Raw genomic sequence first — 12,774 nt, forward strand, 5'->3', positions numbered from 1 at the left:
AAGTCGGTTGAGAACTGACTGCAACATAGTCTGTCTTGTACATTGGGAAAGAATAATTTCTTGGTCACAGAGCCTTTAACACTAGAGTTCCAGTATGTATTCCACTTGAGTGTAGTTGTGTGCTTGATCTTCTGCTTGATGTACGAAATAGGAAAGGTGGAATATTTATATTCTGAGTTGGTTGAGGCCGCTTGCTTCGCTAATGTATCCGCTCTTTCGTTTCCTTCAGTACCTGTGTGGCCGCGCACCCACATTAAGCAAACACGACCTTCAAATTTAAGTATTAGGGATCTAATTTCGACGGCTATAGAATGCAAGTTGTATTTATCGTCAATGGTTTGTAAGGCAGATTGAGAGTCGCTGTGAATACATGAGTCAATCCCGTTGGTAATGCTCCATTTCACTGCTTGCAAGATGGCAAAGAGTTCTGCTTGGAACACGGAGCACATGGGCGCCAGGCGGAACGTGGCAGAGTGGACTTCAGTAGTGTTGTAGTAGGTAACAAAAGCACAGCCCACCAAGGTGACGTCGTTCTCCTTTTGCAACCGAGAGCCGTCAGTATAGATGTTGTATTCATGTCGATCTGTACATGTATTTGATGCACGGTGAAAATCTTTCGGATGACCAGTTAATTGAAAATGTGATCTTTTTTCCACCTCAAGATATGATTCTTGTTCTATAAATATCCCATTTCTTTTCACGTTAGAGATTTCAGCTTTAGCCATGGCTGTTAAAAACAATGGTGGTATACCCGCGATCACTAGGGCTGCGTCTGTCGATGTGGTTCTGTAAGCCTTCGTGATTCGTAGAATGAATCCACGCTGGATTTGTATCAATTTATTTTGAACCCACTTTCTGTGAAGTATATTTTGAAATGCCGAGACACAGTATAATATCAATGGTTCGAAAGCGCCATGATATATTGTTCGCAATATATCAGGACTAAGACCCCAGGTTGGTCTGGTGGCCCTATGCAAAGCAGATTGAAACTGGTGTGATTTAGTGACTAGTGAATCAATATGTGCCTTAAAAGACATACGTTTGTCGAGAGTGACGCCTAAATACAAGAGTGTCTCTACTATGTCGATATCCTTCATGTCCATCTGTATGTGTGGTAGGTCGTAATTTCTTTTCCTTGTAATCAGCAAGGCTTTTGTCTTAAGAGGGTTGAACTGTAGTTTGTTGTCTTTTCCCCACTTGGATATGGAAGTCAGCGTTTCATTGGCTTTGTTTTCAATACAGTTTATATTGTCACCTGTTATTAGGACGAGAGCGTCATCAGCATATGCTATTAATTGACAATCATTTGGCAGATCCATCTGTAGCAGGTCGTCATATAAGATATTCCAAAGCCCTGGACTACAGCAGGAACCCTGGGGACATCCTTTATTAACGTCTTTCATTAGAGTAGTAGTTCCTATCGTGAGTTGTACTTTGCGATTGCTAAAGTAATTTTTGACTAGGTTATATAGGTTTCTAGGACAACCTTTTTTCTTCAGTTGAGACATAATTTTAGGCCACCAAGCGTTGTCAAATGCCCCCGAAATGTCCAGTGATATGAGTAATCCGAACTGCCGACGTCTTAGAGTTTGATTTGCCCAGTTCACAACATGAAGCACTGCATCTTCTGTGGATTTTTGCGGTGTGAACCCATATTGATTCCCTTTTAACATATTTGTATTATACAAGTTATACATAATTCTATCTATAATAAGTTTCTCCAAGTGTTTTCCCATAACAGGTAGCAGACAGATAGGCCGATAGGCGTTTGCTGTTCGGTTATGACAGTGCGGTTTTGGTATTATTTTAACATTTGCGATTTTCCAGCAGTCAGGAAAGACTTGCAATGACATACATTTATTGAAAATACTCACAAAGAGATCGGCACAGCTCGTATGTACATTTTTAATTATATTGGCAGAGATTGCATCAATCCCTGGTGCTTTTTTATCATTCAATTTTTTTATTGCCCTCTCTACCTCTTCTGCTGTGAATTGTGGTTCATCTTCCGTGTCAGGTGACAGCTCGGATTCAAGTCTGGTACGCTTGTGCACATCCGTGTCTATAGAATCATCAGGAAAGAATTTATTGATTAGGACACTAGCTGTTTCGTATGTATTAGAGGTAAACCCGTTGTCGGTTTGGATAGTATTGAGAGATCTGTTGAAGTTCTCGGGTTTTCGACACATTTTATAAATTATCCCCCATGGGTTTTGTGGACTTTGCGATGAGCAGAACTCCTTCCATGCCTTAGTTTTAGCCTGCAAAATTTTGTTTTTGTAATCAGTTTTAATGTTGTTGTAAAATTGCTCGTATTTAATTCGAAGCGTTTCACATTTACATCGTTTGTATCGTCTGTGGCTGGCTAACACTCGTTTTCTCATTATGTTTAACTCTGCGGTCCACCAGTAGTTTTTGATCGCGGTTTGAGATTTCTTTGGCAGATGAGCTTCACATAGTTCTGTTATGTTTCTAGTCAGTTGTTCTATAGCTGAGTTAAGTGATTCCGGCGTGTTGCTATTATTAATGTTTATGGATGTTCGACGCAGTTTGAGTCGTGCTGCTCTTTGGAATCGCGACCATTTGACGTTGTTGGTTTTGTAAATGCGTGCACTTCCTGCATTAGTATATAACTTTGGTTGTAGTTTTATGTCGATTATGATTAATTCATGATCAGACATTGTGTGAAAGTCACTAACTTTCCATTCTACGATGAACGGTGTTAGAGAATGACTACATACACTCACGTCGATGAAACTCGTGGAGTTGTTGCGTCTGAAGGTAGGTTTGTTGCCAGTGTTCAGGATAGCTAAATTGTGTGAGCAACAGAAATCAAAGAATTGCTTTCCTTTAGAATCGCTAACAGGACTATTCCAAGCATGATGTTTGGCGTTGATGTCCCCTACAATTAACAGATGTTTTCCCTTAAGATCTGAGCAAATAGCCTCCAACTCATTCAGTATCTGCGTGAAGTCACAGTCCGGGTCGCAATAGATATTACAGACATATATATCTTGACCGAAAAGATCAACACATACCACTACTCTGTCAGGGGTGCAGTACTGAATAAGATTAATAACATTATTGTGTCTTGTTATTGTTGCTGCCCTTATGTTATTGCCCTGATTATATATGTTTATTTCGTCCTAATTTTACGTTAAATGTCGAAAATGGCAATAATCTGTCAATTTTAGATCATCACAGCGTTAAATTGCATGATTTACGTACTACTATTATGCGTCTGCTCTCCAACAATATGGCGGCAAGCGCAGCGTTCAATTTGCCCCGGTTTCCTCGTTCGCGCAGCCGAGAGTGTAGGGGCTTGGTAAATCCTCGTGAATCACTGAGTCTTCTTCTCTGTATCAACGAGTAGAGTATGGTACCATTGCCACAGAATGCAAAAGAATTTCCTTTCCCTGTTTCAGCCATGTTGTTTACGAAAATATATTTTGCGTGTTGGCGACACTGAATGTTGACGTTTGGTTTGGTTCACCGTTATGGCGCGTGTAGATGTTGTGAGGTTAGAAAATTGGGTAATATAATGGCACATTTGAGTCTAAACCAGTACCTGCAACAGGTAATGTAGATCAATAGGCAATAAATAAGGTGAACAGATAGAGGAGTTGTTAAATTCATTTAACAAAGTAGTCTCATTTATTGTGGAACTTTGTGTCCACTCTAACTTTAACACACTACAAATCTATCCCATTTGACATGATGGAGAACCTATAATTAATCAGAATGAATATTTTTATTTTATTTTATTGGGTTATTTTACGACGCTGTATCAACATCTAGGTTATTTAGCGTCTGAATGATATGAAGGTGAAAATGCCGGTGAAATGAGTCCGGGGTCCAGCACCGAAAGTTACCAAGCATTTGCTCGTATTGGGTTGAGGGAAAACCCCTGAAAAAAACCTCAACCAGATAACTTGCCCGGACGGGGTTCGAACCCGTGCCACCTGGTTTCGCGGGCAGACGCGCTGACCGTTACTCCACAGGTGTGGACTCAGAATGAATAAGTGGAAGGGTTCAGTATACCGTTTCCTCAGTGCGAACAATTTATCTTCATATAAAAAAAATGAGTAGATTTGTCTGTTTGTGGAATGCTCATCATCACACTTACGAAAAGGCACTGCAACAATTTATTTTGTGTGCACAAGGTTGGAAATTTTGAGGGAAGAGGGGAGTTAGGATAACTGTGTTCTGAAGTTTATCCGAATAAGTAGGCAATCGTGAATTGTTTATATAGGCCTACTTCTGCCTTACATAAATTCATTCAATTGAATCTTCGATCTCGCTACGCACCAGGCGGGACTGACGTCTGATTAATGTTGCGTTATTTCATGATGAAATGATACAGAGATGGTATGACTTTATAAATATCTGGAAAAATAAATAAGCGCGCTTTCGTAAAATCGAGGATTAGTGTTAGGTTAAATTTGTCCAGGCTTTTGGTATGCCAGGCATATAGGCTTTCTGGTAAATTATATACATAAATAAAAGAAAGGAGTGCTTTCCTGCATAGTACAACATGATGGTGTTACCAGAGGATTGCGTAATGATTTCGTATAAAAATGCCTGAAAATATCGATCGCGTGGTAATTTCATAGAAGACGGGCACTTGGTTGAATATAGTAAGTATTACCAACTTCTTTATTTCAGAGTTAAATGTTAGTGATCTTTTAGTGACTTTTACATGTTAGTTCTAGGTTTTTGTAGTAGGTGTCGCCGTGATTTTCTTTTAATTTTATTGGTTATAGTTGTCATTTGTTCTAGAATTTTCGTTAATTTTGAATGGATAATGACGTTATCAGTTGTTCTTGGTTGTTTGACGTGAGTGGTGTTGTGTTGTGTCTGATGGCTAAAAGCTATTGAAAGTTTCTCATTTTATGATTTTTGTGATTTTCTTTCGATTTGATTGGTTATAGTTATCATTTATTCTAGAATTTTCATTAATTTTTCATGTATAATGACGCCCTGTTGTTCTTGGTTGTTTGACGTGAGTGGTGTTACATTGTAGATTTGTCTGCATTTGTCAAATGCGCATCATCATGCTTACGAAAAGCCACTTTTCAGTGCCAATAATTTATTTTGTGTGCACAAGATTGGAATTTTGAAGTAAGAGGGAAAGGAAGGAAACCGTGTTCTGAAATTTATCTATTAAATTTTGTGTCGATTTTGGTTTAGTTCTTTCGCTGGTGAAGAAGGATTGTGTTGAATGTTGAGAAGAAATCTGTTTTCCTGTGGTTTAAAGGAATTATTTACTGAATTTTCTGTAGAAGTTAAGATGTAATAAGTGTAAAAAAATTGTACAACATTGTAAAAATTGTAGAAAATTACTAAATTGTAAAAATATAAAAATTTGTAAAAATTGTAAGTGTAATATTGTAAAATGTTGACATGTTCCACATCTTAAAGCTTCATTGCTCATGTAAGATCTATGGAATAAAATAAATGAATGAATGAATGAATGAACGAAGAGAATTTCATTTAGTGTAAACACGTGGTTTATTTATGCAAAGTTGACTGTACGACAAAGTGTTGGTTTAGTTCTTTGTTGCGTGCATGGTTTAAGTTTAGATTACCTTAAAGCCTGTGTCATTTATACTGGAAGTGAAGAGGTTGTCGTTGAAGATGTCGATGAGAATTGAATTTTATTTGATAAGATGATAAATTATTATGTTTTGTTTTGTGTTTTAGTGATTTTTGGGGGTAAAGTACGGACGAAAACTGCCAGAAAAGTACTACCAACTATGAAGTTCGAATGCCACCAAACGCCAAAAAAATCAAAGGCGAGAAATTAAATATATTTTCATTTTTTGGAGGGCTTGTTCTTCTTTATAAAAATATGAATATATATTTGATTTTTCATCTTTGATTTTGCGATGTTTGGTGACATTTGAACTTCATAGTTGGCAGAAGGTTTTTGGTAGTTTTCGTCAGCCATGTTGGATTTTGCCCGTCTTCTAGGAAATTACCGATCGCGTATATAGGAAAGGAAGGTATTTGGGAAAGGCTTGGTTGGGTTAGTATTTTGTAGATGTCACATCTTGCCTCTAGTATGGTGTGCTAGAATTTTGAGGTTATTTTCAATGATTTAAGTACGTTTTTTACTCCCGTATGTTGTGTGTACTGGGATCGAAGATTCACTGTTAATTCATTTACAATTTCAGATTGAAAGTGCATGCCGAAACAAGGATGGAAATTCTCTGTCGGTAAGAAATTTCATTATAACGTAAATGTTTGCTTGTGTGTGATAGTCCTAATTGAAATAAATTCAGAAGGTATAACAATTTTATGTAGGTAGCTCCGAAACGAGCCAAGACTTTAGGTTGGTTTAATTTAGTTTAGGTAGACCTATATATTTTTTGTCATTAATTTCGTATTGTATAAATCATGTAGAGGCTGTCTAACGGTTGGTGAAGATTTACAGATTTGTATTCACTTATAGGCCTATTAAGAGTGTGTATTGTTTTCCCACAACATTTTAGGATTTCATTTCCTTTCGTCATGCTCACGTTGCAAGCAGCAAATTACAGCTTGAAAATCCAGAATCAGCTGTCGAAAGAGTTCTCGAACCCCCACTCGATGAAATCATTGCTGCTCACTTGAGGTAGGTAATGCATCAATTTTATATTTAATTACTGATATGTATCTAGGCCTAAGTATAATTTGCAGATGCTGACAATGAGTCATAAATGTGTTATTCTGATATAACCTGGCTGCAAGTTTATTCTTTGTGTCTGGATGAGAAACTACGAGGTTTGTTGATATGATTACATTACTCATAATATCAAGTACATCTTGCACTACGAAGTGATTTACTGAGGTTACAGTGCTACCTTTAAAACGACATGTGTATCTTGGCCGAAGAACTTCCGTTTCTTACTTAATTTATAATCACTTTATTAATTTGTGCATGTGTTAAACTTCAAAATTATATTGAATTTGCATCCAGAGCATTGTGTATCCCATGCTTCATTTTACATTTCATGCAGACTGTATAGTATTGCTATGCTGTGTAAGCAATGCCAGCGCCACCAAATGAAACAGATAAACCCTTACCCAGGTGATAATGTGAGTACTAGCTCATTTCTTCTTCTTTTTCTGGATCTACAGCCAGATTTCAGCCTTGGCCACTCAATGATACTTTTCCATGCACAGTCAACTCCGGCTATAGTGAACCTCTGCAGATTTGCATATTATGTTCACTATATCCGAAGTTCACTAAATCTGAAGTGAATCTCCCCTAACCTTAAATGACAGAATTAATGAAATTTTGAACAAGAAAATAAAATACTATATAGTAATTAAAATACTTCATTTCTGTGGAATGAATTATACTTGTATACTGTAGCCTATACTGTAACTCACAGTTGATTTACTTAAACTATGCTGTTGACCCACGTCCACTTGTGAAAGACCACTTATAATATTCGCCTTATCTTCCAAAGAGAACACTTTACGCTTTGACATTCTTGTACAGTAAATTCACTGTTCGAACAATAGAAACAGACAGATCAGATAGAAATGGCAAACGCTGTTATGGTGTGACTGCATACTCAGCCTTGGAATTTCCTAGGTCACTTAATGGAAACTGGGAGGGGGTTGATGGAATTTGAAAGCCATCAGAATCTTACCTTCATTTATGCTCTGGACATGGACATAATGTCCGTCCCCTTTTAATAAAAGAAAGCAATTTCATTTTCCGTTGTTTCAATGCTATCCGTCATAATGGAAATGTTTCTGAGAATAAAAGGCAACCCTTCGACAGTGGGTGGGGCAAGATCATCACATGTTGCCTGAATTTACAATTTACAGTTCATTGTCTAGGTATCACTAATCCTACCTTTGTCCTTTGACTAAAGGAGTAAGAAACTTTGTTCTCAATACATTCTTTCAATTTTATACAAGAAGGTCTGACTTCAAATAAGAATTTGTCAGGATGCAACTCTTGTAACTTCAGTTTTTAAGGTTCACTATAACCGAAGCGAAATAAATGGAAATATTAATGTGCTTTTAATGTATGTGGGTCAGGACCAAAGATTTAGGTTCACTATAGCTGAATGTTCACTATAACCGAGTTCACTATATCCAGAGTTGACTGTATATCTCTCCAGTAGCGGCTCGTGAGATTTGATGTTGGGCATTCACATATTGAATATCGGTACTCATAAATAAGTTGCGACATTAATTTATAGCATTACTGTTTTCATGTACATGAACTCGTTTTCAGAAAAAATAAACATAAAATCAAACTGTAAGAATCAAATAATCACCTAACCCAGTAATTCGGAGAAAGATGGTGTTGCTGTCGAATGTTTGTTGAAAATATGTTGATCACTCTCTCGTTGAAATCCACACATGGATTTTTCAATTGATAGCATTGCTAAGGCCATTAGACGTTCTTCCTCCATCGTGTTTCGAAGGAACGTTTTCACCTGCTTTAATGTAGAAAGACATCTTTCTGCTTCCGAGGTAGACAAAGGTACTGTTGCTATTATTTTCAGGCGCTTCGACACTTCACTGAATGACACTACCACGTTATTTTCTATGAGAAATTGCAAAAGAGCGACACCGGACACATTTCTGAAGTCATTTCTCATGTAGATCACATGCAACTCAGATTTCAGCTGTTATAATTTAAGAAATGGGTATGTTTCTATTACAGATTTCAGATTTTTCTCGGGGAACATTTTGTTATAATTTGGAAAATGTTTCGAGTCGAAAAGATTTGCTGCCAACATGTGATTTGTAACGCAGATGTGAAATTGATTAAACCTCTAAAGATCCCTGGGTTTGATGATGATGTTTTTTCATCATGTCCTCGCAGTGCTAATTCAAATTCACCACAAAAAATGAAACAATCGATAATTTTCGATAACACATACCGATTTTTTCTCACCACGTCATTATGTCTTTCAATATTTCTCCTGAACACAGTGTCGAGTTGTTCCCTGATATCTGTTTTTCCAAGCATTGACAGATCCAATGTTGCATTCTTATGAACCACATATTCTTCGTGTTTTTTAATTTCTTGAGTCAGATGACTTAAATCACACACTCCTGTTTTAACCCAACTAGCATCACTTTCTTTAGCAAAGAGCAAACACGAGAAACAGAACAATTTGTTTGTGACTTCACATCCACAGATCCAGTTATTTCTTTCATAAATTTGAGGCCTGAACACTCTACAAAATGATTTACCCATTACATGATCAGTCCTGAGAAATTGATAAAAGTGGAAGTGGTCCTCCCAGAGCCTTTATTTCAAGTTTATTTTCTAATGAAAGAGTTGAAAAGTTGATTGTCTGGAGAACATTAACACTATTTTCCGCCATTACAAATCACAAGTTTTATTATAGGCCTAGTTAAAAACGCACAACGTCCTTACATAAAATGTATAACGCTATTTTCCACAATTACAAATCACACGTTTTATTATTGCTAGAAACACACTTTCTTACGTAAAACGTATTTACAGTAACATTAGTTTCACTATTAGTATCGGTAGGTACTTATATAGAAGTTCGTGCCGCGGGAACACAATTTATGGTATGCATAAATTTGAAGTAAATGCTTTTGCTAAGTTTTCGTAATATATACTACAGTCTTTATGTATAAAAATCCATAGTAAATTCTTTCCTGAGTAGCAGAAAGTCGATCTGGAAGGCCGTGTTTAGTTTTATGCTAGAATCTGTAGTATAAACCACTATTTATATGCATAACAAGAAGTATATACTTCTACTTCTAAGTGTAAACTAAGAAAAATTGTAGTCTGCCCTGTTTGAGACTTCGTTTGCTCAGCATATGCATTTGTGTTGTTTAATATGACAGAAGAAATTAACATAAATTCATGGAAGGCGAAAACTAATGAATCTTAGCAGATAAACCTGAAGTACTGTCGATAATCGATATAATCGAATACTCTTGATAGTGTATACTACTGCCGCATAGTACAGACTTTGTAGTGGAAGTATGAGGTTTATGCATACAAAACGAAGTATATACTTTACTTCAAGTACCTTCTATAGTCAAAGCAAAAGGTAATACCACAGTCTACTTATACAGTCACGAAGCTTGAGTTTTGAGGGTGCTAGAAACAATAGACTGTGACAGTTCTATTTTGCATTGCCTGTAATGAGGCGATATTAGCAATCCTAGTGGTGAGCAACTATCTAATGTTTGCATATTTACTACGTATTGAGCTTCGCGACTGTATATACTAGACTGTGGTAATACTACAACTTTATGCATTCCACCCAATGTTGTATAACTGCTTCAGTGCTTTGCTAAAAACATTTCTTACAAATTCATGAGCTAGTCCTCCCCCACACTCATCCCTTCTAAAGTGTTAACAGAAGAGAAACCTATTCTATTTAGGCAGCTTTGAAGCAAGTTGGATAGCCCTCTTGCTTTAGAGAGAGAAGTGTGAATGACAGACGAGGGTAGTGTGAATGACAGAGAAGGACAGAGTTGGAGCCAAAGATTTCGTTGGCGACAACAGCGGTTTTTCTTTACACACTTTTCCTCTACTTCTTAGCGTGTTCCCACTGCCGCAGGCTGTTTTAAAAGGTCTAGCTGGTTCACGTCTGAGCATGAACCCCCAGATGCAACTATTTTGCCCGACTTTACTGGCTATAACTCACTTATGCTCTAACGGTCTAACCAAAAGAAGCCGAACATCCTGCAGTTTCTTTCTATAGTTACTCTTAATTATGAAGAGAATGAGTGGCTTCAAGAGACAGGGGGTTCAGTGAACCTAAAGATGAGCCGTGCCTGTATCTCTCCAACCATATTTCATTCCATCTGATTATTTTTATCAAAGGGATAGGACAACACTGACTTCCCATAACTTATCAGATTTGTGGTGTCCAGATTAGAGGAGCTAGGTTAGCTCAGTTGGTAGAACAACTAACTACAGACTGGAAATCTTGAGATTTGATACAAAACAAAGCCAATATACCTATTTTTTCTATTTTTTCCTACATTGTGAGAATGGAAATAAAGATGGTCTAAGCATGATACTGTTTTTTTTTTGTTTGATTAAGGAAGTATGGCATCTGTACTATCATGGCTTATATATTGTGGAAATAGTTATTATTTTGATTACGCTTTCAAATGAAGTGGTTATTCAATGTCAAACTTCTATATGATCGAGAAATAGCTGACGAATTTTGCCTGGAACACTCTACTAGGGATATAAGTTAGTTCCTTTGTATACCATAAATTTATGACATGGAACTTCCAGCTTTACTTACCTTTCAGAAGAAGCCATGATAAGAATTTTATTGGCCTTCAAATCCTTGCGAACCTCAAATCCAACAGCCAAGATCACTGAAAAATGACAATTATCGTCATACAATCGTATCAGCCCTGACTTATTTCTGTGATCTAAGAGAATAGTGAAATAAAAAAGGAATGGTTATGAATGAAAACAACGAATTTTGACTCTCATTATTCTCAGTGGCGAAAGTGGCTACCGTACTTGTCATAGATAGAAAGAGTATTCTTAGTCCACATCTTTTAGCCATCATTAGGGATAGCATGTTGGTGAGCTACAAAGTATCAAAATTGCCCTAAAACAGAAGTCAATCAATTCCTGTCAAGGATTAGGCCTTCTGGCCTGTTCCACCTCAGGTGAGCTGGTCTTTCCATTGCTTTTTCGGTCTTCCAAGGTCTCTCTTCCCGTTAGGTCTGTAAGCAAACAGTCTTTGAGTAGCCTGTCACTGGGCATCTGTGATGTGTCCATACCAGTTACCTCGGTAAATTTTTATGGTTTCAGTGATGGTTGTGGTGCCAACATTCCGTTTATGATCAAAAAGAATATAACATGCTAGGGGTCTTAGCAGTCTCATCTCAGTCTCTTCTGAAACAAAAGTAATGACCAAAAATTAGCTTGTGTAACAGTGATGTAGAATCTCATTTAACCATATGCTTGCATGCGGTTCTGTAAGCAGAAGGTCTCTTAACTCCTTGTTCGAGAGTACAGCATGCCTGCACTTGACATCCTTCACATAAAGTAACAATTAGTCTACATGTAGACAATAAATATTAGAGGAGAAAAATTCGCTCCGACACCGGGGATCGGATCTGGGTCCTTGGTTCTACGTACCAAGTGCTCTAATCATTGAGCTAGGCCGAAGTGCAATCCACAGCACCGGATCGAATTCCTTCCCTCCAGTGTTTTTCCATTTGTGGCCTGACTCCAGTTCGACATGTATGTTGACATTTTTATTAAGTCAACTGCCATTATACAAGGAGCGCACTCAGTTGAGTGACTTGGTGGCCGGGATTCCACCGTAATATGCACTGTTGCTCGAAGAATCTACGTAAAGATTAATTGTTACTGTAATAGACGTATTCTGTAGGAACAAAAAAAAATAATCTTTATGCAGATACTACATGTAAAATTACATTTCATTTTAATTCTCATGAATTAATTGGCAAAATAATGTATTATTTTATAAGACTGAAGTGAAGTTGATTGGCGAAACATTTAATTTAGTGTTGAGTGACACATCAGTTATTTATTTACAATACTCACTTACTTGTTTATTCATTTATTTATTTTTTTGTAACTTTTATATACATTTAAAATTGCAAGCCTCATCCAGATCTTAGATGTTCTTCAAACTGTCAGATAATATCCTGTGTAATTTATATAAAATAAACAAAGAAGAAATACCAATCTATATCACAGACACACTCATTGCTAAAACTTCAGTTGTGAACGAAATTCCTCCATGGAAATGGGTGATTCCAGAACAT

General features: G+C 37.0%; 1 protein-coding gene across 3 annotated transcripts in view; it reads left to right on the plus strand.

Annotated features, from left to right (window-relative positions):
- The first annotated feature begins 3,438 nt into the window (after window positions 1–3,438).
- PCID2 (PCI domain-containing protein 2) overlaps window positions 3,439–12,774 on the plus strand; it is a 42,653-nt gene continuing 33,317 nt past the window's right edge. For all 3 annotated transcript variants that reach the window (XM_069821050.1, XM_069821051.1, XM_069821049.1), the window contains exons 1-3: window positions 3,439–3,577; window positions 6,177–6,218; window positions 6,495–6,616. In XM_069821050.1, the coding sequence (XP_069677151.1) occupies window positions 3,470–3,577; window positions 6,177–6,218; window positions 6,495–6,616 (272 nt within the window). In that variant the 5' untranslated portion in view covers window positions 3,439–3,469. The remainder of the gene's footprint in view (window positions 3,578–6,176; window positions 6,219–6,494; window positions 6,617–12,774) is intronic.

The sequence above is a fragment of the Periplaneta americana genome, chromosome 3, assembly GCF_040183065.1.
Source record: "Periplaneta americana isolate PAMFEO1 chromosome 3, P.americana_PAMFEO1_priV1, whole genome shotgun sequence".
NCBI classification, from domain to species: Eukaryota; Metazoa; Arthropoda; class Insecta; order Blattodea; family Blattidae; genus Periplaneta; species Periplaneta americana.